The 25,253-nt window shown below is 44.4% G+C and overlaps 1 protein-coding gene across 4 annotated transcripts in view; it reads left to right on the plus strand.

Moving 5' to 3' along the window:
* The window catches only part of SEC24B (SEC24 homolog B, COPII coat complex component), a 277,839-nt gene that overhangs the window by 31,026 nt on the left and 221,560 nt on the right, over positions 1-25,253 (plus strand). For 2 of the 4 annotated variants that reach the window (XM_030190801.1, XM_030190802.1), the window contains exons 3-4: positions 1,082-1,267; positions 20,844-20,945. The exons of 1 other annotated variant lie outside the window; for it this stretch is intronic. In XM_030190801.1, coding sequence (XP_030046661.1) covers positions 1,082-1,267; positions 20,844-20,945 — 288 coding nt within the window. The remainder of the gene's footprint in view (positions 1-1,081; positions 1,268-20,843; positions 20,946-25,253) is intronic. One more of the 4 variants, XM_030190803.1, reaches the window with a different exon arrangement.

The raw sequence follows: 25,253 nt of genomic DNA on the forward strand, positions 1-25,253 counted from the left end.
ACAGTCTTCAGGATTTCTGTTCAGTTACAGGAGGATGAGTCCATTCCCTCCTCTGACTTATAGCTCTAGTTTTGGGGCGTTCATCCGCTGTGAGGAAAGTTCATGTTGTTATGCTTTGCGGTGTAACACTGCTTTGGAAGCTTCAAATACTGAAGAGGCAGATGGAGCTAACTGGCCATGAGGCACTATGGTTTTTCAGTGCTCTCTATCTCCCCCTGCTGGTTGATGGACACAACCCACTCGTAATGGATTCATCTGCTATGACTAAAGGAAAGAAAATGACCAAGGTAAGAACCTAATTTTCCCTTATAAACCTTCTGGGGACAAGTAGATACCCACTATAACAGAATGTAACTCACTGTGATCTACCAATGAAAAGGCATGAAATAATCCTAAATAAATGCAGTTTTTAAAAAGAGTGCAAGAAACTGAACTAGTTTTGTTGTGTATGAGTCCAGCTTGGCTCACCTGATGGAACGACTCTCTGAAGAAAAAGAGATGGTAGGTCTCTTCAACTTAAAGAAAAGATGACTAAGAAATGGATGTAATAGAAATTCATCATGAGTGGGGTGGAACAGGTTAATAGGAAACGGTTTACTCCTTCAAATAGTCCTGGACACATCAGATATTGCATGAGATAGAAGGTAGCAGATCTAAAACAAATCGGAGAAAGTATTTTTTCATGCAACAACCAAGCAAGCTGTGGAATCTGTTGCCAGAGGATGTGATTGAAGCATCTAGTATAGCTGGGTTTAAAAGTGGGTTGAACAAATTCCTAGTTAATTTCATAAACAATTAGCCAGGTAGACTTGGAAAAGTTTCTGCTGGGTGCTTTCTAGAGGCCTGGTCTAGCCACTGTTTGAGACAGAATGCTGGGCTTAGTGGACCTTATAGTCTGACCAGCATGACTTGTCTCATGTTTCGACTATGATCTTGAACAATATACGTTATTTCATTTTATGAACACTGATCTTTACAGTGCTTGCATAACAGAATCACTGCCCTCCAACAGTACCTTTTTTTTTTTTTTCAGATTGAGTTTTCTTGTTAAACCAAACCCTTTTTTTTTTTCTGTCTCCAGTTTCTGCTTCAGATACTTCATCGCATCTTGCAAACCAGAATATTGTGTCCAGGCCTGGTACAAAAATACCTGCTGTTTCTCCTGCTGGCACTGCATCAATAGGACTTTCACCTACTGTAAACCAGGTGGTAGATTCTGCTCCCACAGTCCCTCATATCCAGCCAGCTGAGCCTGCACTACATCAAGGTAAAAGAATAAGAAAAATAGGGACAGGTGTCGTGGGTGTAAAATTTTAAGAGATTTATTATTTGTGTTTCAGAGAAACAGCTACAGTCATATTTTTTTTCTGAGAGGCTTGTTCAGATGAAAGATTAACGCAGAGACCCGGAAGTTGCAAAAGATTTTTTGTGAAGAATGACATTGTTGTTGAGAGATATTTTTTTTTCAACTTGTTACTAAGGTAGACTGGATGACCCATTTGGAATGATTTATAAACCAAACATAATAGCGTGGTGGAGATGAAAACAGTAACGGAGTTCAAACATGGGTGGGATATACATAAAGTAATCCTGTGCAGAAGGAATGGATCCTCAGGAGCTTAGCCAAAATTGTGTGGCGGAGCCGGTGGGGGGAAGAGGGGTTGGTGGTTGGGAGGCGGGGAATAGTGCTGGGCAGACTTATATGGTCTGTGCCAGAGCCGGTGGTGGGAGGTGGGGCTGGTGGTTGGGAGGAGGGGATAGTGCTGGGCAGACTTAAACGGTTGTGCCATGGAAAAGACAGGTACAAATCAAGGTAAGGTATACACATATGAGTTTATATTGTTGAGCAGACTGGATGGACCGTGCAGGTCTTTTTCTGCCGTCATCTACTATGTTACTAATGGGAGAACTTGCAAATCATTGTATTTGCATGAAAGCCACATAGCTGATAATTTTTCTGCATTTAAAATCAAATCATAGTTTCACATCCAGTCTGTTAAAATTTGAAGTTTTTTATTAAACCCAGAAATAACCTCCTCTTCATCATTTTTCATAAACCCTGAGCTGGATATCATCAGTGAAAAAATGAAACTCTATCTCCCAGCTATCCAATAACTTCCCTAAAGATGTCAAAAACAAATTTAAAAGGATCGGGGAAAGGAATGATCCTTGCGGCACACCTCTTTCTAAGACCCTCTTTGTAGAAAGTTCCTCATTCCAACAAACTGTGTATGGTGAGAAAAATGAGAACTGAACCATTGCAGTACGATTTAATGACAATTTCCTTAACGTCCGCTCCAGACTATGCCTTACGAGTGGGGCATATATCCTGCTACCAGCAGTTGGGAGACTGAGACAAACTGAAGAGAATACACTTGATGCTCTGAATCCCTGCACACCTCAGTCTCTTCAGCGGATGGTAGGTAGGTGCTGAGTTCTCTGCATTTCTTGATTACAAAAAAACAAAAACAAACCCAGATTGCTCAGATATTTACTTCCTGGGTTTTGAAGGGACAACAGATTGAGAGGCTTGTTCATTTAGAGTAAAAGAAAAACAAAGAACGAGAATTGGTGCTTCCATAGCGTCCCACAGATCAATCCAGAGACTTGTGGGTTATGTCCCTATGCCAGCAGGTGGAGATATGTGGTCATGCGTAGCCTTCTAAACCTCAGTATTCTCTGTCTAGCAGGTGGAGGGTCATATCCTGCAGCTCTGCATTGATAGGCTCCTGTCCCGTTTCCCGAGCCGAGTTGAGCTTTCTTGGGGTTGAGGTCTCCCTGTTTGCTGAGAAGGGCACACCTGGTGGTGCCAGGACCCTCCCTATGCGCCATCCCACTGCCCCCCCCCCCCGGGGGGGGGGGGGCTTTCCTGCAGTGTCACTAAGGGCTCTACAGTTTTTTTTTTCTGTTGTTCTCTCCTGCCTCCAGCCAACAGTGTTTATTTAAAAAAAATATATTTCTGGAACCGGCGCAACAAGGATCTTGCAGCGCAGGAGTGCTGGTAAGCTTGCAGCAGTTAAAGCGGTAAGGCTCCTCTTGGAGCATTGGGAAGCGTCTATGAGTGTGTTCAGGTGGACGTTGGGGTTTCCGGGTGCCAAGTGTCATGGTGGTGCCATCCGAGTTGGTGAATGCTGCTCTTGGTGTGGGAGCCGGAGAGCAGCATTGGGTTCCTGTGTGGCATGCGTGCTGGCAAAAGCCTTTCTGCCTTCAATCAGCGGCAGAAAGATGAGTTCAGCAGGCACCATTTTTTTAGCCTCTCCGTGGGTGTCGGCAGTGGGAACAGAAGCACCGACCAGAGGGAATCTTGCACAACTGTGGTTGGCAGCTGCCTTTGGTTCTTCTGTTTCGTGCCCTTTCTCAGGTGCCATGATTTTTCCTCCTCTGCACATGGCGATTCTCACGCCAGCACAGGCAGAGGGCACACAGCATGGAAATCTTCCCACTTCATATTTTACTGACCAGCCCGCCCCAGGAGGCATTAAAGGATATGGGCATGGAGGATACGCCATTCTTGCCTAAGTTTGTGTTGCTGATGCACAAGGCATTCTTATTGAAGCAGCCGGTAGGTCCTCAGACTCCTGTTATGGCTCTTGAGCCACAGGGTACCCTGGCCCTATCACCGCAGCTACTGTCTAAACTTCCACAGATGAAGATCCCGTGGCTCCTGGAGGAGGCCTCTGTGGTCCGTGAGTGGGACGAGGACCAGTTTTCTTGTGGGTCCCGTCGTGCCCTTTCGGACTACTGGAAGAGAGGAGTTGCCGCAGGATGGGGGGGTGATGATCCTATGGCAGCGCAGCTGTTTTGCAGGGAGGAGCTCCCTTCCTTCATTTTTCATGTTCTAGAAGTTTTGAACATCTTCAGTGGTCATTGCTGGTCCACTGGTCGCCTTCGGACTCCACTCCCCGTGTCCTGAGTGGTGCAGGACAGTCTACTCTTGTGGCAGGACCCTTGCTTGGCTGTTGGTGGGTATGCCACTGGAGACCAGGGCCATTCGGCTTGCCCTGGAGTCCTTTTATCTCCTTCTGGAGAGCACGGTGGTTAGGATCCTGTTGGGCAATACTGAGGCGGTAGCATATCTGAACTGGCACCAAGAGTCAGGACTTGGCACTTGAGGCAGCAGAGGCATATCTCCTGCAGCTCTTGGCACAGCACGCGGCCAGCATCTGAAATGTGCAAGCGGATTTTCTCAGTCAGACTCTTCTGGATCTGGGAGAATAGGTCCTTTCAGAAGCAGCCTTCAACTCTGGTCTGCTGGTGGGGGATTCCGGTGATGGACCGCATGGCCACAACCAAGAACGCCAAGACAGCTCAGTTCTTCAGTCACAAAAAGGAGCCGATGTTGGAGGTCTCTATGCCCTTGTCCAGCCTTGGCTGTGTCACAGTCTATTGTATGTGTTTCCTCCATGGCCACTGGTTAGCCGAGTGCTATGGCAAGTAGAGACTCACAGGGGCCGAATGATCCTGGCCGCATGGTCTCTCAGGCCTTGGTATGGGGGCCTGGTGTGGCTGCTGATAGACCAGCCCTTTTCCCTCGCTTGGGCCCTCTGCTGTTTCAGGGACCCATGTCCGTGCCGGGCTCAGCTGTTAAAACTCAGTTATTTGGTGTCATTTTGTAGTTGAGTGCGAGGAAGCGGTCTGTTTCATTGGCCTATGTCTGGGTTTCGCACATTTTTGAGGTTTGGTGTGCAGATTGTGTGGTTCTGCCTCAGCTATTGATGGTGAGAAAGTCCTGCAGACTTACAGAAGGGCGTAAGCCCTAGCCTTAAGATCCAGTTGGCAGCTCTGGTCTTCTTCCCGGTGCCCAGTTCAGAGCTACTCCATCTCACGCTGTCCTGATGTTTCCCACTGCCTCCAGGACATTCATCGTCTGTGGCCATCAGTTTGGCCAGTTGTTCCTCCTTGGGACCTCGTCCTGGTGTTGTCCGTGTTACTGCTTCCCCCTTTTGAGCCTCTCTAGATGGCGACCTTGAAGGACCTGTTGCTCAAGGTAGCATTTTTGGTTGTCATTACGTTGGCGAGGTGAGTCTCAAGCGCTTCAGGCGCTCTCATGTTGGGAGCCTTTTCTCCTTTTTTTCGAGTATTGAGTTGTCCTGTGTCCGGTTCCTTCATTCTTTCCAAAGGTGGTCTCGCTGTTTCATGTCAGACTGTTTTGCTGGCAGTATTCTCTAGGCGGGAAGCCAGGGAAGATCTCTCCTGACTGGATGTGCGCAGAGCGCTTCACTGCTATTTGTGCAGGATGACAGTGGTTTGGCATTCAGATAATCTTTTTGTACTTTTTGAGTGTCATAGGCAGAGCGAAGTGACCTCGGCTACCTTTGCTTTGTGGATTAAGGAGGTGGTTTCCTCGCCTACTTGCTTTGAGGGGGGGGGGGCATGCTCCTCAAGGTCTCTGCGCAGGCTCAGACGACCTCCTGGACTGAGCATGCTTTGATTCCCTTTGCAGATATTTGCAGGGTAGCTACTTGGTCGTCTCTGCATGCCTTTGTCAAGCATTACCGTTTAGATGTTGAGGCTCGTAAGGAAGGCTGCTTTAGAGGCGGCAGTTCTGGAGTGGGGGTTGGCTGTGTCCCGCCTCGGAGAATACTGCTCTGGTAATTCCCATTTGTAGGGCATGGTCTGGAGCTGATGCTAAGGAGAAATTAGGGCTTATCTGCTAATTTGCTTTCCTTTAGTCACTCCAGACCATGCCACAATCAGTTTCTATATCATCTTTCCAGACAGGCACAGACAAATGGGTTATGCACCTGTACCAGCAGATGGAGACTGAGAACCACTGACTTCTAAGTAATCTATAAGTGGACTTTGCAGTCCTCCTAGAATCAGTCTGTTCTCAGTCTCCAGCAGATGGTGGAGGTGGCAAGTCTGTGCAGTCTTTTATTTTTTTCAGACTGCAGGTAGAGATTTTTCCTCAAGAAGCCATTTTTGAGAAGCTGTCGCTACAGACCAGGTAGGTCAGGAGTTTCTCAGACTGGCTCCAGCAGAGCATAGCTGCGGTAAAAGTGTCCGTTCTGGATGACTTGCCGGTCGGGGGGAGGCTAAAATTTTTTCACCAAAGGTGACCTCTTATAACCTCCAACCGATGGGTTCTTCAAGTAGTCCGATACATCCTCAATTGGCTCTCCAAACTTCCAAATTGCCCACCGAGATCTCATTCTTTTAGCTTTCAGCACAGGCAGGTACATGCAGAGGAACTCTCTGCCCTTCCAAAGGCCCATGCGGTCAAACTGTTCCACCAGGGGAGGAAGGGCAAGGATTCTATTCCAGGTACTTCCTTGTGCAGAAAAAGAGGGGGGATGCATCCCATCCTAGACCTGAGGGCCTGAACAAACTTTTAGTCAGAGAAAAGTTGAGGATGGTTTCCCTGGGCACCCTTCTCACCATGATTCAGAAAAATGATTGGCTATGCTCTCTGGACTTAAATGTTGCATATACTCACATCTCGATACTTCCAGCCCACTGGAAGTTTCTTCTATTTCGTCTGAGAACACACATCACTTTCAGTATCGTGTGTTGCCATTTGGCCTCTCGTCAGCTCCTGGGGTCTTCACCAAGTGTCTAGTGATAGTTGCAGCATCACTACGGAGACTGGGAGTCCATGTGTTCCAATATCTTGACTATTGGCTGGTGAAGAGCACCTCTGAGGACAGCGCTCAGGAGTCCATACGGATGACTATTCAGGTGCTAGAGCTATTAGGGTTTGTTTTAAACTACCCAAAGTCCCATCTACACCCTGTCCAGCGATTGGCGTTCATAGGAGCACTACTCGAAACACAGAGTTCGATCTTAGCTTCCGGAGGCGAGAGCGGACAATCTTGTTTCACTAGCGTCCAGGCTTCGTGTGTCTCAGCAGGTCACAGCGTGGCAGATGTTGAGATTGTTGGGCCACATGGTTTCCACATTGTACATTATGCCCATGGCATGGCACGTCTTCACATGAGCTCAATGGACCCTGGCTTCTTAGTGGTATCGGGCCACGAGGAGTCTAGAAGATGTCATTCAGGTGTCCCCAAAGCATGTACGCTCTCTACAGTGGTGGACCATTCGATCCAGTTTGACTCTGGGACTGCCATTTCAAATTCCTCAGCCACAGAAAGTGCTGATGACAGATGCATCTCTCCAGGGTTGGGGAACTCATGTAGATGGGCTTCACACTCAAGGTGCTTGATCCGCCCAGGAAACAAATCTTCAGATCAACCTCCTGGTGCTTCGAGCGATCTGGAATACTCTAAAGGGTTTCAGAGATCGGCTGTCTTATCAAATTATTCTAATTCAAACAGACAATCAGGTTGCAATGTATTACACTAACAAGCAGGTGAGGCACTGGATCTCACCCTCTGTGTCAGGAGGCCGACCTGATGTGGCATTTGCGCTCGCATATTTCTTCAAGCCACTTACCTGGCGGGCGCAAACAACACCCTGGCTGACAGGCTGAACAGGATAGTGCAAACACACGAGTGGTCCCTCCATATGGGTGTAGCCTGCAAGATCATCCGAGCATGGGGCACCTCCTTTGTGGATCTTTTTGCCATTCAACTCAATCACAAGGTCCCTCAGTTCTGTTCCAGGCTTCAGGCCCAAGGTAAGCTAGCATCAGATGTCTTCCTCCTCAGTTGAGGGGCAGGCCTTCTGTATGCATGTCCTCCAATACCTCTAGTGGGAAAGACTTTGTTGAAACTCAAGCAATACCATGGAACCATGATTCTGATCGCACCATATTGGCCGTGGCAGATATGGTTCCATCTTCTTCTGGAATTATCCTCCGAAGAACCGTGGAGATTGGAGGTTTTTTTGACCCTCATCATGCAGAACGAGAGGTCATGTCTGCATCCCAACCTCCATTCTCTGGTTCTTACAGCTTGGATGTTGAGAGCCTAGAATTTGCTTCCTTGGGTCTTTTGGAGGGTGTTTCCCGGGTCTTGCTGGCTTCCAGGAAAGATTCCACTAAGAGGTGGTATTCTTTTAAATGGAGGAGTTTTGCCATCTGGTATGAGAGCAGGGCCTTAGATCCCCTTACTTGCCCTACACAGACCCTGTTTGAATACCTTCTACACATCAGAGTCTGGTCTCAAGACCAACTCAGTAAGGGTTCACCTTAGTGCTTTTAGTGCTTATCAATTTGTAGAGGGTAAACCTATCTCTGGACAGCCTCTAGTTCACTTTGAGAGGTTTGCTTTTGTCAAAGCTCCCTGTCAAACCACCAGTGTCATAGGATCTCAATGACGTTCTCAACCAGGCGATGAAAAACTCCTTTTGAGCCACTGAATTCCTGCTGACCTGGAAGATCGTTTTCTTGGTGGCTGTTATTTCAGCTTGTAGGGTTAGTGAGCTTCAAGCCTTAGTAGTGGATGCATCTTGTACTAAATTTCATCACAACAAAGTAGACCTACGCATGCACCCTAATTTCCTACTGAAAGTGTTGTCTGAGATCCATCTGAACCAGTCGATTGTGTTGCCAACATTCTTTCCCCAACTTCATGCCCATCCTGGTGAAAGCAGCTTGCATACCTTGGATTGCAAGAGAGCATTGGCCTACTACATGGAGCGGACAAGGCTCCACAGACAGTCCGCCCAGCTTTTTGTTTCTTTTGATTCTAACAGGATGGGGGGCACCATCGGGATATGCACCATTTCTAATTGGCTGACAGATTGTATTTTCTTCACTTATGCCCAGTATGGGCTGGCCTAAGTGGGTCATGTCACGGCTCATAATGTCAGAGCCATGGCTGCATCGGTAGCCCACTTGAAGTCAGCCTCCCTTGAAGAGATTGCAAGGCTGCAGCGTGGTCTTCAGTCCACACATTCACATCTTATCCCTTTCTTTAAGCAGGATACCCGACACGACAGTCAGTTTGGGCAGTCAGTATTGCGGAATCTGATTGGAGTCTAGAATCCAACTCCACCCTCCTAGGCCCGTTTTATTCTTTTCTTGGTTGTACTCTCACTCAGTTGTATATAGTTTCAGGTTAATCTGTGTTATGTCCTCGCCGATTCGAGACCCAATTAACCAGTGTTATTGTTTTGGGTGAGCCTGGATGCTAGGGATTCCTCACTTGTGAGAATATTGGAGCCCGTTTGTCCTCGGAGAAGGCGAAGATACTTATCTGTAGTAGGTATTCTCTGAGGACAGTAGGCTTCATATTCTCACAATCCCGCCCACCTTCCTTTGGAGTTGTCTCCTCGTCTCTCCTTGAAGTTGTCTCGGTTATTTATTTATTTTTTTTTGCTTTACTATTGAACTGAAGAAACCGCGTTCATACAACGGGCTGGAAGGCACTCATGCATGTGCGGTGGCGCGCGGCTCGTGCTTCACAAATATCTACTTTTTTTTTTAGTTTGGCATAAATGGTGGACCGTGCGACGCGGATCAGCTTCTACTCACTTGTATATGAGGCCTGCTGTCCTTGGAGAATACCTTCTACAGGTAAGTATCTTCGCTTTTTTTTTCCAGCTCCCAGTATTGCATAAGGGTACGTGCCAGCTGTCAGGTGTATCTGCACCACCTAGTTCTATTGCTGTGCCCAGATGGGTTGCACTGTTGCTCAGCAGTCTTGCTTGGTAGTGCTTCCCAGTTATTTTATTTAGCTGTGCCACCCAGCAGTATGGTACTGCTGTCAACCAGATGTTTTTTTTGTGTGGCTGCAGCATCCATAGCTATGATTCTTTCATTCAGGTTGCCTCCGTCAAGGGGTTGTGCAAGTCAGCTATTTTTTCACAGCTTTTCTTCTTCGTGTAAGGGATACACTCATCTCTTCACAGCTTCTATTTGTTCACTTCATGAGAAGTTTGCTTTCTCACAGCCCCCAGTCTCACCTCTGTATGTTATGGGCTTCAATATCAATCTCTCCAGTTGATAAGCGCTCCTTTTCAGCCGCTTGTTTTCCTGTCCTTTGACATCCTTGACCTGGATGGTCTTGTTTTTGGTGGCTGTTCTTTTGGCTTGCAGGATGTGAGCTTCAGGCCCTGGTAGCGGTTCCACCTTACCCTAAATTTCATCACAATAGAGTGGTTCTCCACACTAACCCTGAGTTTCTGCCGCATCTTGTGTTGGGCTTCTGTCTACATCAGTTGATTGTCTTGCCTACATCCTTCCCACAGTCTCATGTTCCTGGCAAGCATGCGTTGCACTCCTTGGACTTCAGGTGAGCATTAGCCTTTTCCTTGAAGTGACCTTGGCACCACAGACAATGTTCCCCAACTTTTTGTTTCTTTTCATCTGTACTGGAGTAGGTCACCATCGGGGAAACACACAATTTCTAATTGGCTAGCAGTTTATTTTCCTTTCCTTATGCACAGGCTGGACTGCCCACGAGGATCCTCTTACGGCTCAAAACATCAGAACCCTGGCTCCGTTGTTAGCCTCCGTTTGGGGAATTTGCTAGGTTGCTACATGGTCTTCATTTTCACACATTCACATCTCATTCCTGCTTCAAGTAGCTTACCTTAAGCAGCATGCTCGATGTAACAGTCGATTTGGATATATAGTAATGCAGAATTAGTTTGGGTTCTAGAATCCACCTCCACATGCCTAGGCCCACTTTTATTTTGTCCCAGGCTACACTTCAATGATTTGCATTTGGTTTTGGGTTCATCTGTGTTCTTAGCTCGCTGTTGCGAGTTGACATTCATAATTGGTTGTTGTTTCCAGTAAGCCTAGTAGGTAGGGATTCCCCACATGTGAGAATATTAGTCTGCTTGTCCTCGGGAAAGCGAAGATACTTACCTGTGGCAGATTTTCTCTGAGGAGAGCAGGCTGTATATTCTCACATACCCTCCCACCTCCCCTTGGAGTTGTTTTCATTTTCTCCTATGCTATAGTATTGAACTGTTGGTCTTGTGCTTGCGCGGTGGGTGGGAAGGCACTCGCGCATGCGCAGTGTAGTGTGACTTGTTCTGCAGAGAGCTCTGTAAAGGCTTGATAGGAGCTCCTCACCGGGCAGCACGGACTGCGTTACCCCACATGTGAGAATATGAGAATGCCTGTTACAGGCAAGCATCTTTGCTTTATTGGACTTACTTTTTTTATGCTATTTAAACAAAACACAACCAAGCAATTAGAACTTATACAGAGATGTATAGAGTAATATAACCCCAAAGAAAATAAGTGGAAAGAAGAAGAAAGATAATTCATTATTACTGCCTAACTCAAGTCCACAAGAAAAGAGATCCAATATGTATAATACTGGAAGGGTAAGGATAATTCCTACAGAGAAACAAGCTAAAGCACAGCAAATCTTTCTTATAGAGCTAATCACTCTGAGAATCCTCAGGTACTGATAATAAACCACCTACAGCTAATCGCTTGGACATTAGAAAAGTAGTAAGTACTAAGGTGAGAGGTATAAAAAAAAAAAAGATACTTAACAGATTGGTATTTAATGACACATTTGCATAGAAATCTGAGAAAAAAGGTAGCACCTATCTGAAGAACACCAGGTATCATTAACATTTCTTCCTGTGTTTCTGGGTGTCTCTAGAGACTCCAGAAAAACCCTAATCTTAAGGCCATAGAAAGTTGTTTTTTTTTCCTATATTTCTAAAAAAAACATCAGGAGCCACTGTATTTCTGGAGCTAAAGCCACAACTGCAAGCAGTGCAGAACTAGTTGAAACTTCACTATCCAATGTCTCAAGCAAAGCAGAAACATCTAGTGAAGCAGTATCTTCACTCAATGTTTGTTGAGCGTTACTAGTTTGTTTAGGAAGTGGCAGGTAATAAACCTGAGAAAAAGGTGGTATATTTTCTTCTGGAACATTCAAAATTTCAATAAGAAACTTCTTGCAGTAACTGTAGAGAGTTGAGGAAAATTCACATTTCCTCCTCAAATTCATAACATCTTTTACCATTGTATTTTGTAAGATGTGGGTTCCACAATTATCTTTTTCTAATTTTTCCACACTGTCAGTCAACTTATTCAAAGCCAAAGAATCTTTATCAGCGTTTCCAATTTCTGAACTCTTTGAGCCCAAACCATTATTCTGGGGAAATGAGAGACTTCTGTAATTCTGCAATCATCAGCCATGTGACATCCAAAGTGATTTCAGTAGGCTTATAATAAATTGTGGCAATTCTGCCTTAGATACCTTTTGAAATATCTGAATTCAGCCTTCTTCTGTAATGGCCATAGCTTGTTGGTCATACACCAGCTCCAGTTGCACAGCAGGAAACTCCATAGAATGAGACAAGTGTCGTTGCTGGTAGATTGTACTTCCCCTAATTGCGCCGGGATAGTTCCAGCACATTCAGGTCGGACTATACCGCTAGCCGCTACCAGTGAACTGACGAAACACGATTGGGGGGGGGGGGGGGGGGGGGCGGCTCTAATGTTGTGGCTGAACATGACATCTAGTCCTGGGGATGTAATGGAATTTCCACTACCCGCTGACATCTCAAGTATAGTTGTTTTCCCCCCTATGTTTGACTATATTGAAAAAAGGAAAAAAAAATCACCTTTGACGGATACTGTGTTAAGTCTCAGTGTTTTAGGTAAGGGCAGCTATCTTGGATCACACTGGCTTATTGGACTAACAATACAACTATCTTTCAAAGGCCAGAACCACCTTCCTCAGTTCAGGACGATATGAGCAAAAGATGACAATATTCAGAACATATAAGTAAAACATAAAAGCATCCCAATGACAGTCTCAAAGAAAAGGTAGGGCTGAAGAAAACAGGTGGATGGGTAATTAGAAGGTGACAAGGAAGTATAATTTAATGGTTTATAATGTGATGGGAAACCCAGATCTCTGTTAAGTCCATTACTTTGGTGTCTAAATGTTTTATGTCAACTTTAAAGGCTGATGTAATGGCACCGAGGTTTAAAGAAAGTGGGTGTAAGACTGGGCCAGTTTGTATGTATTCTCATTTGTGGTCTGCTTTTTCCAGCCATGATATAGAGGGTTCTTTGGACTTCATTGAAAAAAGTTTTAACTTTTTTGCAGGCAAGTCAGTTAAAGGGAACAAGGACAAGTAAAATAAGAAATTAAAATAGCATCATTAAGCCTTTTTCTTGAAGGTACATTGTTTAAAAAAAAATAGACTATAAAATTGAATCCAATATTTTCATACCTAAAACTGACTCTGGTTTTTATGTGAATGAGAGGTAAACTGACAAGTCTTTTTTCCCCAAATGTAATGTTAGAAAAAGTGTTGAAATAACTTTGAAGTTAAAAGATCTAGTTAGACCTGCAAAATTTAGGGGACTAAAATAATGATTTGTGCTTTTTGGGGAGAATAAGGAAGTCTGATTGTCTGGTTATAGAAAGTTAATATAGAATCCTATAGAATAAATTGCATCATAGGCAAAGGGGGAAATTGCAACTTCTGGAGTAGAGAGTGTGTCGACAGCATCAGAAGAGAGCACAACTTGTTTGGGCATAATTTTGGATCTGTTACGGGTTAGGTATACAAATATTGGTGTATGCTAGATTTGAAAGAATACTGATTTGTGCAAGTCCCAACTCAAAATAAGAGAAGCAGGGTAGCTACTTGGAAATGTTTCAGCCTGTGGATCTTCTGTTGAAACATACAAGCAAAGAGTAGCCTAGTGGTTAGTGCAATGGACTTTGATCCTGAGGAACTGGGTTCGATTCCCACTGCAGCTCCTTGTGACTGGGCAAATCACTTAACCCTCTATTGCCCCAGGTACAAATAAGTTCCTGTATATAATATGTAAACCTCTTTGAGTGTAGTTGCAAAAGCCACAGAAAGGCGATATATCAAGTCCCGTTCCCTTCTCTAACAGACTAACGTTTCCAAGATACTTGATACTGTGTCTAGTTAGTTGTATGAAGAAATACAGTCTGGTTTGTAAAATATGGAGACACTAGTAAGAAATGCCCGTTTCGGGAAAAAATGAAACGGGCGCTAGCAGGGTAATCCCCCCCCCCCCCCCCCATCCTCCCTCCCGAGTTCCAGACCCCCCTTCTGTCTGTTCCTTCCGAGTTGCAACCCCCCCCTCTCCCTCCCTCCGTCCCTCCCTCACTCAGTGACTCACTTGTTTGCGATTTAGCGATGAAAGTTCGCAGTGCTCTCGCCGCAGCGCTGCTGTAACTGAATCTGTGTGAGTCGCGCGTTGTGCCTTCGCCGCCCCGCCCTCGACGTCATCGCGTTTTGACGCGAGGGCGGACCTACATTGACTGCAGTGCAGGCCAAATCGGATATCTCGGGCGCCTCATCCGGCTTGAGGCTTCATTGGAACGTTGGAGGCGCCTTTTATATATATAGATTTTCCCTCGCCTGATAATTTCCTTTCCTTGAGCTCTGACCAGGGTTGTGTCCCCCTATCTGCAGATATTAAGTAGAGACGAAGATTCTGATAACTACATAACAGGGGATGCAACCAGTAATATTTCCAGTATGCTAATACCAAAGCTAAGAATTAGCCAAAGAAACCTATAGATCAAGGGCATAGCCATAGGTAGGCCTGAGCCCACCCAGTATGGTATACCCTTGCACGCAGCACTAGGGAGCAAGCTAGGCTCCTGCCGCTGGCTTTTTAAATCTCTCTCTGCGCCTATTCAAAGGGTTGCTGGCAGCATGTAAGAATCACTGCTGCTGGCTGACCTGGAAGCCTTCCCTCTGCCACACCTCCCCAACTCTGGCACAGATTCCTGGGAAGAACGTGGCAAAAGGATGGCTTCCAGGTCAGCTTGCAGCAGCAATTCTGACAACACTGCCAGCGACCCTTTGAAAGATGCTGCATGGGAGGGTGGGAGTTTAAGGACTAGAGAGAGAGAAAATTGTTGGGCATGGGGGTGGAAGGGAGGGAGAAGAGAGTTGCTACATGGGGATAGGCGAGAGGGAAAATTATTGGGCATAGGGGTGGATGGGAGGGATAGAAGGAGAGGTGCTGCACAGGGGGGTAGGAGAGAGGTAATATTGTTGGGCTTGGGGGTGGAGAGAAGGAGAGATGCCGCATGGGGGTGGGGGAGGGAAAATTGTTGGGCATGGGGACGGAGAGGCTGCACGGGGGGGTGGTGGTAGGAGAGAGGGAATATTGTTGGACATGGGGGTGGAGGGGAGGGGAGGGAGAGAAGGAGAGATGCTGCACGGGGGTAGGAGAGGGAATATTGTTGGGCATGTGGTGGAGGAGATGTACTGCATGGGGGGTAGGAGAGAGGGAACATTGTTAGGCGTGGAGGGGAGGGGGAGAAGGAGAGATGCTGCAAGGGGGTAGGAGAGGGAAAATTGTTCGGCATGGGGAGGGAAAGAAAGAGATGAGAGAGATGCATGGGGGGAAGGAGAGAGGGAAAATTCTTGAATATGAAGGGGGCGAGAGGGATAATTGTTGGATGTAGGGTGGGGGAGGGAGGGAAGGAAAGATGCTGCACGCGGGGGGGATAAGAGGAAGAAATGTTCGACCTGGGAGAGATGCTGCACAGGGGAGAGAGAGATGAGGGAGAAATGTTAGCCATGGTGATGGACAGATTCTGCCGGGGGAGATAGGTGTTAGACTTCGGATGCAAGGGAGAGAGAGAGAGATGGTGGACAGTGGGAGAGAGGGAAGTGGAACAAGAGAGGAACAATGTTGGGCATGAGGGAGGAGCAGAGGGAGGGAGAAATGCTGTACAGGAGGGGGGAAGAAGGAGTGAGATGTTGGATCCCAAGGGCAGAAGGAAGTGAGGGAGAGACGCTGGACTATGAGTGGGAGGGAAGAACGGGAGAAATGCTGGCCCCCAGAGGAGGGGGCAAGAGGAAAGAGAGAAGGGACATGAAGATGCTGGGAGGGGGTTGAGGATGGGGGAGGAGAAAGAGTGAGCAGATGCTGGGCTAGAAGGGTGGAGAGAGGGAGACACTGGGAGGGTGGAACAATGTGAGGTAGGCCAAGTGGGGGTGGCAAGGAAATGAAGGAGAGGAAGATAGTGATTAAAGTGGGTCAAACTATGATAATGGGGAGTAGATTGAAGGCTGGGGAAGGAGCAAGATGGGGCGAAGGAGAGCTATGGGGATGGAAGGAGATGGAAATCTGATAGGTATCTGAAAAGTGAAAAGAAGGAAAAGGGTTAGAAAGAGTGTGAAATTTGAGTAGACAGCAGAAAAAAAATAGGAAAGAGCTAAAATGGAAAGATCAATATGTCAGAATCAAGTGTAGTGAAGGAATGGAACAAGAGAGGAGAAAAGACAGACAGCAGCTGTTTGAAGGAGAATTAGCAGAAAGGAAAATGGAAAAGAGAAACTGAAATCAACCTGATGGAAAAAATAAAATGACCAGACAAAGGTAGAAAAGGCATTTTATTTTGAATTTAACTGAAATATGTTAGCTTAAGAAATGTGCATAGCGAATGTCATTTTATTGTGTTCAGTAGAAAAGGAAATACATTTCTGTTTTTATTTCTCCGCTGTTGCAGTATATTCTGAAGTTTCCAATTCAATTTTTGTCTGCATATTTTTATTTCTAATTTGTTATCCCTTGTTGTTTGTTTGGTGAGGGTCTGTCTGTGTGATTGTAATTGGAGGGGGAGAGAATTGGGGGGAGGGGACTTCCTTTATTTTCTGCCCTGGGCTCTACATGTCAAATACCAGTCCTGACCCTTTTCTGTAGCTGGTCACAAATTCCCCATCAGCTGAGAATCTCCTCTAAGCTTGGCAGACTGCGGCAACATCCTTGAACCACCAATAACTAAGCATGTGTGGGGTGCCGGAATCCATGGCTCAAGGAGTTGCTACTGCTGCCAAACTTGGTAAAAAGGAGTTCTGGCCATCTTCGGAGGGAGTCTTCAGCTGACAGAGCTTGGGAATCCTCATGAGCTAAAGTATATTTTGAGTTGGGAGATGCCAGTGGAGAGTGGGGGGAGGAAGGGGGCAGGCGCAGAGAGAAAATTGTGCACCCGTCCACTTTGGGATCAGGCCCTGTCTGGCTACACCACTGCTATATATCAGTGGAACCCATTGGGGAATAGAATGCAGACATAGAAAATTATGTATAATGAACAGGAAATGGCAGTCCAAAGAAAAGGACTACCAGGACTCTGCCATCTTCCTAGATGTGTCCTGTACTGATCTAGCAGGACTCAAGAAAGGAAATTATCAGGCATCAAGAATGTAGCAAGAACCAAGTGCCTGCACTGCAGATATTCTTTGGGCTAACGGTTGAAGCTTCTGCTCAAGAAGTTGCTTGAGCACTAGTCGAGTGAGACCCACTAGAACCTCTTGCCAGTTGAGGTAAGCCAATGAAAGAATACAAATATCCTGTCTATCTTGTAATTTGTGACCTCCAAGTAACACAAGAGGGCTCAGCTTATTTAGGGTTCAGGTACCTGACTTCTTGGACTCTATGAATGCTGGCAGCTCAATCATCTGATTTAGATGAAAGGCAGGAGCCATGGGAGCCTGCTGTTCATCTAGAGGACTGTGGAGCATCTGCTGAAGAAATTTGCTGTCCCCCACCAGAACTGGATCAATAGGCGCTGGCCATGTTAATTTGCCACCTCTCATGTGCCCTGCAGCAGCTGCTTCCTGGCAAAAACCCTGTCTCAACTGCTTAATAAAGATTCTCCACAGAGGAGAAAATAAAAGAAGCTGTGGAGCCAGCTGAGGCCTTGCCCCCTGCCTTCCTGTTCAATTAAATTAACAAATGGTATTCAGTTACTAGCACTCTTGTTTTCCTTTTTTTTTTAATTTTAAACTGGCAGGCAAAGCTGACCGAAAAAAATTAGTATGCTCTGCCTCAACTCTTTTTTTGAAGTCTACAGGAGAGGTCCTGCGGATAAAGTGTGGGGGGAATACTAGTCACCCCCTCCAGATGAGGCCCCTTAAAGCCACTGCCAGCTGGCCTCACAAGTGAAGCCAGTGAGCCTAGGCCCGGAAGGGAAAGATACCTCTCTTCTCAACCAGAAGAAGCTCTGTGGATCAGTCTTTGGGAGCAATGCCTGAGCCATGGACAGCACCGTGGAAAAAAGGCCTGCTCAGAAGAGATCCTGTTATACCAGGCCACCTGCACCATCTGCAGGAGGTAGAAAAATACTGGAAATATTCCTGCACCAGCTGTTACACTGACATCATTAGAATCTTCAAGTGTCTGCCTCCATCTTCTGAGGGGGATATAACCTGTCAGTCTAGACTGGTTTAGCAGGATAATGAATATTCATTGAAAATTATTTCTTTTGCCTAGAGATATTAGCAACAGTTAGTAAGGTTTACCTTAAGTTAGGCAGTGATAAAACAAAATCATATATAAACTTGTGGAGAAAAGTTTAATTTGGGAAGAAAAGCAAATAAAAATTAAGAGGAGCAGATCAAGATATATATTTTCTTTTATTCTTGTAACCCACTATTATCCAAAAGCAAGTTTCGGTTCAAAGTGGCTTACAATTTTACGTCTTTGCAATGTGGAAAGGGCATCAGTAGTTCATGCAGTTAGTCATAGAGTTTGTGAAAGAGAGAGATTTGGAAAGGAAAAGGCAATGGCAGCTTTTGTCATTAGCTGTATAATTTTTGGGGGTATTTATTCTTATAGTTTTTGAAGAGGTAGACTCGTAGAAAAAAAGGTGATGATAGCTTTTGCAGTTGTAAAATTTTTTTGAAGAGGCAGGTTTTCATTTGTTTCCTGAATTGAAGGAGTTTAGTGAAGCTTCTTATGGCTTTTGGTATTGAGTTCCACCACTTGGAACCCAGGTAGCTAAATCCTGCTATGTAGTTGGTTTTGTAGGTAGTGTTTCTGCAGTTGGGTAGATGTAGAAGTAGGTAGTTTCTGGGCTTGTATTTGCTTAGTGTCATCCCTTTCTTCAGAACTTATTTTGTGTGTTTGTCTGGATTGTTGAGTTATTAAAACCTAATCATCCACTCAATGCATCTACATTACTTCATAATAACTGATTACTGCATGAGCACTTACTACCTATTAAATAGGTGTCAGTAAATGCCAGTGTGGTAATTTTTTGTATAATGGCCACGTGCTGAAGGTGACGTTAGCACATGGCCATTGATTGGAATAATAGAAAATCAGCCTCTTTCTGGCTGTGTTAAAAATGGCCTTAACACATGGGAAAGACCCGTATAAGGGTGCGCTAAGGCCAACTTTTACCACAGCTTGGTTAAAGGAGTACATTGTTTAGTTATCCCTAGCAAAATTCGTTTTCAGGATATCTAAAATGAATGTGCTGAGCGAAACAGGTACTCAAGGAGTGGAGCTGAAAATCCCCACTTTAAACAGAGTGAGATATCCTGATGCTCGTAAGTGAATTGTAATTTGTTGTTTAGTTGTTATTACTTAGGCATCAGTGTGTTTCACAGTGTGTTTACTTCATAACCCACGCCTACCCTAGCCAAGATAATGTTCAAGCACCTTTCTGACCTCATTTGCAACTCTCTTTAAACTAGTCTCGTTTTCTTACTCCTGTACTCTTATCTATCTATATGTTCCATCTTTGGTTACACCCTATGCAGTCTATTAAAATGTTTTGTGATTTTGTTGACATTGTAATATAGCATACTATGCCATACTTTGTATTGTTGTTTGAATATTTTTACTGCTGTAATTGTCTGTTTTATGTTTGACTTATTCTTGCTGTACACTGCCTTGAGTGAATTCCTTCAAAAAGGCGGGCAAATAAATCCTAATAAATAATGAAAAATGAACATGAAGTAGAGTGCACTGTCATGTGTGCTTTGAGGTCAGTGAGGATGGATTTTATCCTGACTTTCCAAATTTACTAAAAATGCTTTGTGATTTCTGCTAATGTTCCCCAAATAGAAAACATGTTGTTTGTTTCTTTATTTAAAATGAATAGTCAAGGGTGGGAAAAATTAGCAAACATAGATGCCAGCCAAGGAAATTTAGGAACTATGTATTTTTGCTTGCTTCTTTTGTCTGTTTCACTTTACATTTTTTGCCCTTTTCCCTTTATTTTTAACTTTTTTTTTTCTTTGCACTTTCCTTCTTCCTGTCTCCCTTTCATCGTCTTGCTCTCCTTCTAGACTATTTCTATCACCCAGTCACCTACAATCAGTGTATTTTTTCTAGTAAAAAAGGTGCTTGTACTCAAATGCTAGGCCACCCTTCAGGAGTGGGGTGATCACTGAGGGACCCACCCCGTAATACCCAGGCCCCCTGCAACCAATCACAGAATCTATTACAAGACAGAATTGGTATTTAGAGCCTGAGCTCTATCATTAAAACTTGGGGTCCATGGGTTAATTTTAGCAGACAATGGAAAAGGTGCCGGTACTCAGTACCCCCTCAAAAGAAAAGCCCTGCCTACAAGTATCTTTCCCTTCCTCCAAGTGTCTTTATCTCTATCCAGGGCCTACCGGATCCAAGCACTGCAACTCCCTTACTCTCGTCTGGGCACTTCCAGCTACAATAATTCTTATCCCCTACAAACTAAATCTCATCAGTATCTACTTTGTTGGACCGTAGGCCCCAAATTGTAGGAGACTTTATGCTTGAATTTTTTCCAACCCTGGCTAAAGTGATACGAAAATGTCATCCGAAGAGGCATTAATAAATGCAAGAGTTTCTTTTTTAGGTTTCCATGTATTTTATCTCTGTGTACTGATGATACTCCATCTAACTAGCAAATTAAACTGTACTATTACTTTGCTTTTTGTGATGCTGTTGCTTTCCTGAGATTGGTAAAGTTGACAATGTTTATTGTGGACCTCTTTTACCAAGTCACAGTACTGGTTTCACGTGGCAGTGCCGATAGAGGCCATTCAAAGCAAATGGGCTTTGTCCACCTTGCCGCAACGGAGACCTCTAGCGTGGCTTGATAAGATGCCCTGTATGTTTTGTGGAATGACTGATTTTTCTCTCTAGTACTTCTGATGTTATGGTTTGTACTTTTTTATTTCTCATCTTTCCTGTCTGTCTGATGAATATTGTATTTGTGCTTTCAACTTCACAGGCATGCAGTATGGTGGATTTGTTAATAATCACGCTAGCTCTACACCAACTCCCTTGTCATCAAGTTCAGATGATGAGGAAGAGGAGGAGGATGAGGAAGCAGGTCTGCTCTAGCTTTACACCAGTATTTTGCATTGTTCTGCCATAGTGTTTTGTTTTCATTATTTACCTCTCTCTAATTAAAAAAAAAAATAGCCCAAACAAAAAATGAGTTTTTTTTTTTTAAAGCAGTGGTAGGATTTATTTGTTAGACATTGCCTGCCTTTTAATTTCAATGATGTACGATGTGTTTCTGGATTGAAAAATGTTTTGACGCCATTTAAAACTTTTGTGCATACATAACCTACGGTTACTCTATGTTATTACTGAGCATGTGATTCTATGAAGTATCACTTCATCTTTTTTCTATCCTGTAGTGAGAGTCCTTCTGGATAAGTGGCAAATGAGGTGCTGGAAATGCAATGAGAGAGAAAGTATTAAGAACTTAGTGGTTTTAAAGCACCTACAATCATCGCGCGTGCTAATCGTCTAGGCACCTGTAGGGATACTGTATGCGTATACACAATTATTGCACGTTAAAAACACTAATGCGCCTATAATGTGTCTTAGTAAACAGGGCCCTTACACTGGTTTTCATATTGATCCTAGGGGACCACTTAGCTAGTCTGTTTTTCTGAATATCTGCATTATATCCATGGGATTTATTCGCATACATTGCCTTTATTGTATGCACATAAATCTTATGAATATTCATTGCAGATATTTTGGTTAGATGGTTCCTAGTTATTAGGTTAAGAACCAGTGCTGTTAACTTGAGGTGCTTTAGCATACCAAATTTTTCTGTGCATAATGGTGGTGCTTTTTTTTTAATTTTTATTTTTTAGATTTTGGACATTAATAAAATAGTGTGGAGAGATCAGTGAGAGTCAACCAGCCACCCAAGAAAGATGTTTTTATATAAAAACAACTGACTGCATCTACTTATTAATAGAACAAAGTACATAAGTAATGCCACACTGGGAAAAGACCAAGGGTCCATCGAGCCCAGCATCCTATCCACGACAACGGCCAATCGAGGCCAAGGGCACCTGGCAAGCTTCCCAAACGTACAAACGTTCTATACACGTTATTCCTGGAATTGTGGATTTTTCCCCAAGTCCATTTAGTAGCGGTTTATGGACTTGTCCTTTAGGAAACCGTCTAACCCCTTTTTAAACTCTGCCAAGCTAACCGCCTTCACCACGTTCTTCAGCAACGAATTCCAGAGTTTAATTATGCATTGGGTGAAGAAAAATTTTCTCCGATTTGTTTTAAATTTACTACACTGTAGTTTCATCACATGCCCCCTAGTCCTAGTATTTTTGGAAAGCGTGAACAGACGCTTCACATCCACCTGTTCCACTCCACTCATTATTTTATATACCTCTATCATGTCTCCCCTCAGCCGTCTCTTCTCCAAGCTGAAAAGCCCTAGCCTCCTTAGTCTTTCTTCATAGGGAAGTCGTCCCATCCCCGCTATCATTTTAGTCGCCCTTTGCTGCACCTTTTCCAATTCCACTATATCTTTCTTGAGATGCAGCAACCAGAATTGAACACAATACTCAAGGTGCGGTCGCACCATGGAGCGATATAACGGCATTATAACATCCTCACACCTGTTTTCCATACCTTTCCTAATAATACCCAACATTCTGTTCACTTTCCGAGGCGCAGCAGCACACTGAGCTGAGCAGCACACAGTGTATTATCTACAAAGACACCCATATCCCTTTCTTGGTCCATAACTCCTAACGTGGAACCTTGCATAACGTAGCTATAATTCGGGTTCTTTTTTTCCACATGCATCACCTTGCACTTGCTCACATTAAATGTCATCTGCCATCTAGCCGCCCAGTCTCCCAGTCTCATAAGGTCCTTCTGTAATTTTTCACAATCCTGTCGCGAGTTAACGACTTTGAATAACTTTGTGTCATCAGCAAATTTAATTACCTCACTAGTTACTCCCATCTCTAAATCATTTATAAATATATTAAAAAGCAGCGGTCCTAGCACAGACCCCTGAGGAACCCCACTAACTACCCTTCTCCATTGTGAATACTGCCCATTTAACCCCACTCTCTGTTTTCTATCCTTCAACCAGTTTTTAATCCACAATAGGACTTTTCCTCCTATCCCATGACCCTCCAGTTTCCTCTGTAGCCTTTCATGAGGTACCTTGTCAAACGCCTTTTGAAAATCCAGATATACAATATCAACCGGCTCCCCTTTGTCCACATGTTTGTTTACGCCTTCAAAGAATTGAAGTAAATTGGTCAGGCAAGATTTCCCCACACAAAAGCCGTGCTGACTTGGTCTCAGTAATCCATGTCCTTGGATGTGCTCTGTAATTTTGTTTTTAATAATAGCCTCTACCATTTTCCCCGGCACCGACATCAGACTCGCCAGTCTATAATTTCCCGGATCTCCCCTGGAACCTTTTTTTAAAAATGGGCGTTACATTGGCCACCCTCCAATCTTCCGGCACCATGCTCAATTTTAAGGATAAATTGCATATCACTAGCAGTAGCTCCGCAAGCTCATTTTTCAGTTCTATCAGTACTCTAGGATGAATACCATCCGGTCCAGGAGATTTGCTACTCTTCAGTTTACTGAACTGCCCCATTACGTCCTCCAGGTTTACTGTGAAGTCAGTAAGTTTCTCCGACTCGTCCGCTTGAAATATCATTTCCGACACCGGTATCCCACTCAAATCTTCCTCTGTGAAGACTAAAGCAAAGAATTCATTCAATCTCTCTGCTACATCTTTGTCTTCCTTGATCGCCCCTTTTACCCCTCGGTCATCCAGCGGCCCAACTGATACTTTTGCCAGCTTCCTGCTTTTAATGTACCGAAAAAAATTTTAGTATGTTTTTTTTTGCCTCTAATGCTATCTTTTTTTCATAATCTCTCTTGGCCTTCTTTATCTGTGTCTTGCATTTGTTTTGACACTCCTTATGCTGCTTCTTGTTGTTTTCAGACGGTTCCTTCTTCCATTTTCTGAAGGCATTTCTTTTAGCCCTAATAGCTTCCTTCACCTCACTTTTCAACCAGGCCTTTTGGAGTTCCGTCTTTCTTTTTTAATTAGTGGAATATGTTTGGCCTGGGCCTCCAGGATGGTATTTTTGAACAGCGTCCATGCCTGTTGTACAGTTTTTATCCTCTCAGTTGTCCCCCTAAGTTGTTTTTTTTTTTTTTTTTTTCCCACTGTTGTTCTCATTTTTTCATAGTTTCCTTTTTTAAAGTTAAACACTAACGTATTTGACTTCCTGTGTATAGTTACTTCAAGGTTGATATTAAAACTGATCATATTATGATCATTGTTATCAAGCGGCCCCAGTACCATAACGTCCCTCACCAGATCATGCGCTCCACTAAGGACCAAGTCTAGAATTTTTCCTTCTCTCGTCGGCTCCTGCACCAGCTGCTCCATAAAGCTGTTCTTGATTTCATCAAGGAATTGTACCTCTGTAGCGTGTCCTGATGTTACATTTACCCAGTCTATATTTGGATAATTGAAGTCACCCATTATTATCACATTGCCCATTTTGTTTGCGTCTCTGATTTCTTTTATCATTTCTGTGTCTGCCTTCTCATCCTGGCGAGGCGGACGGTAGTACACTCCTATCACCATCCTTTTCCCTTTTATACATGGAATTTCAACCCACAATGATTCAAAGGTGTGATTTGTGTCCTGCTGAATTTGTAATCTATCTGAGTCAAGGCTCTCGTTAATATACAATGTTACCCCTCTACCAGACCGGTCCACCCTATCACTACTTTGTACCCTGGTGTGATTTGTGTCCTGCTGAATTTGTAATCTATCTGAGTCAAGGCTCTCGTTAATATACAATGTTACCCCTCCACCAGACCGGTCCACCCTATCACTACTTTGTACCCTGGTATGACAGTGTCCCACTGGTTATCCTCCTTCCACCGGGTCTCAGTAATGCCTATTATATCCAATTTTTCATTTAGTGCAATATATTCCAACTCTCCCATCTTATTTCTTAGACTCCTAGCATTTACATATAGACATTTCAGAGTATGTGTGTTGTTCCTATTTGCCTGATGCTTAGTACTGGACACTACTGTTTTGCCATCTTTTGTCTGATCTTTAGTTGTATTTAAGAGCACCTGGCCTACCACGGTCTGTTGTGCAACCTCACTATCCAGAAACCCTATCTTCCCTGTTTGTGAGGTATTTTTGCAAGATACCTTATCCCGAACCATACACTTTTGAGCGACTGTCGGCCTTCCCCCATTTCTAGTTTAAAAGCTGCTCTATCTCTTTTTTAAATGCCGATGCCAGCAGCCTGGTCCCACCCTGGTTAAGGTGAAGCCCATCCTTTCGGAATAGGCTCCCCCTTCCCCA

This window comes from Microcaecilia unicolor, chromosome 2, assembly GCF_901765095.1.
Source record: "Microcaecilia unicolor chromosome 2, aMicUni1.1, whole genome shotgun sequence".
In the NCBI taxonomy this organism is placed as follows: domain Eukaryota; kingdom Metazoa; phylum Chordata; class Amphibia; order Gymnophiona; family Siphonopidae; genus Microcaecilia; species Microcaecilia unicolor.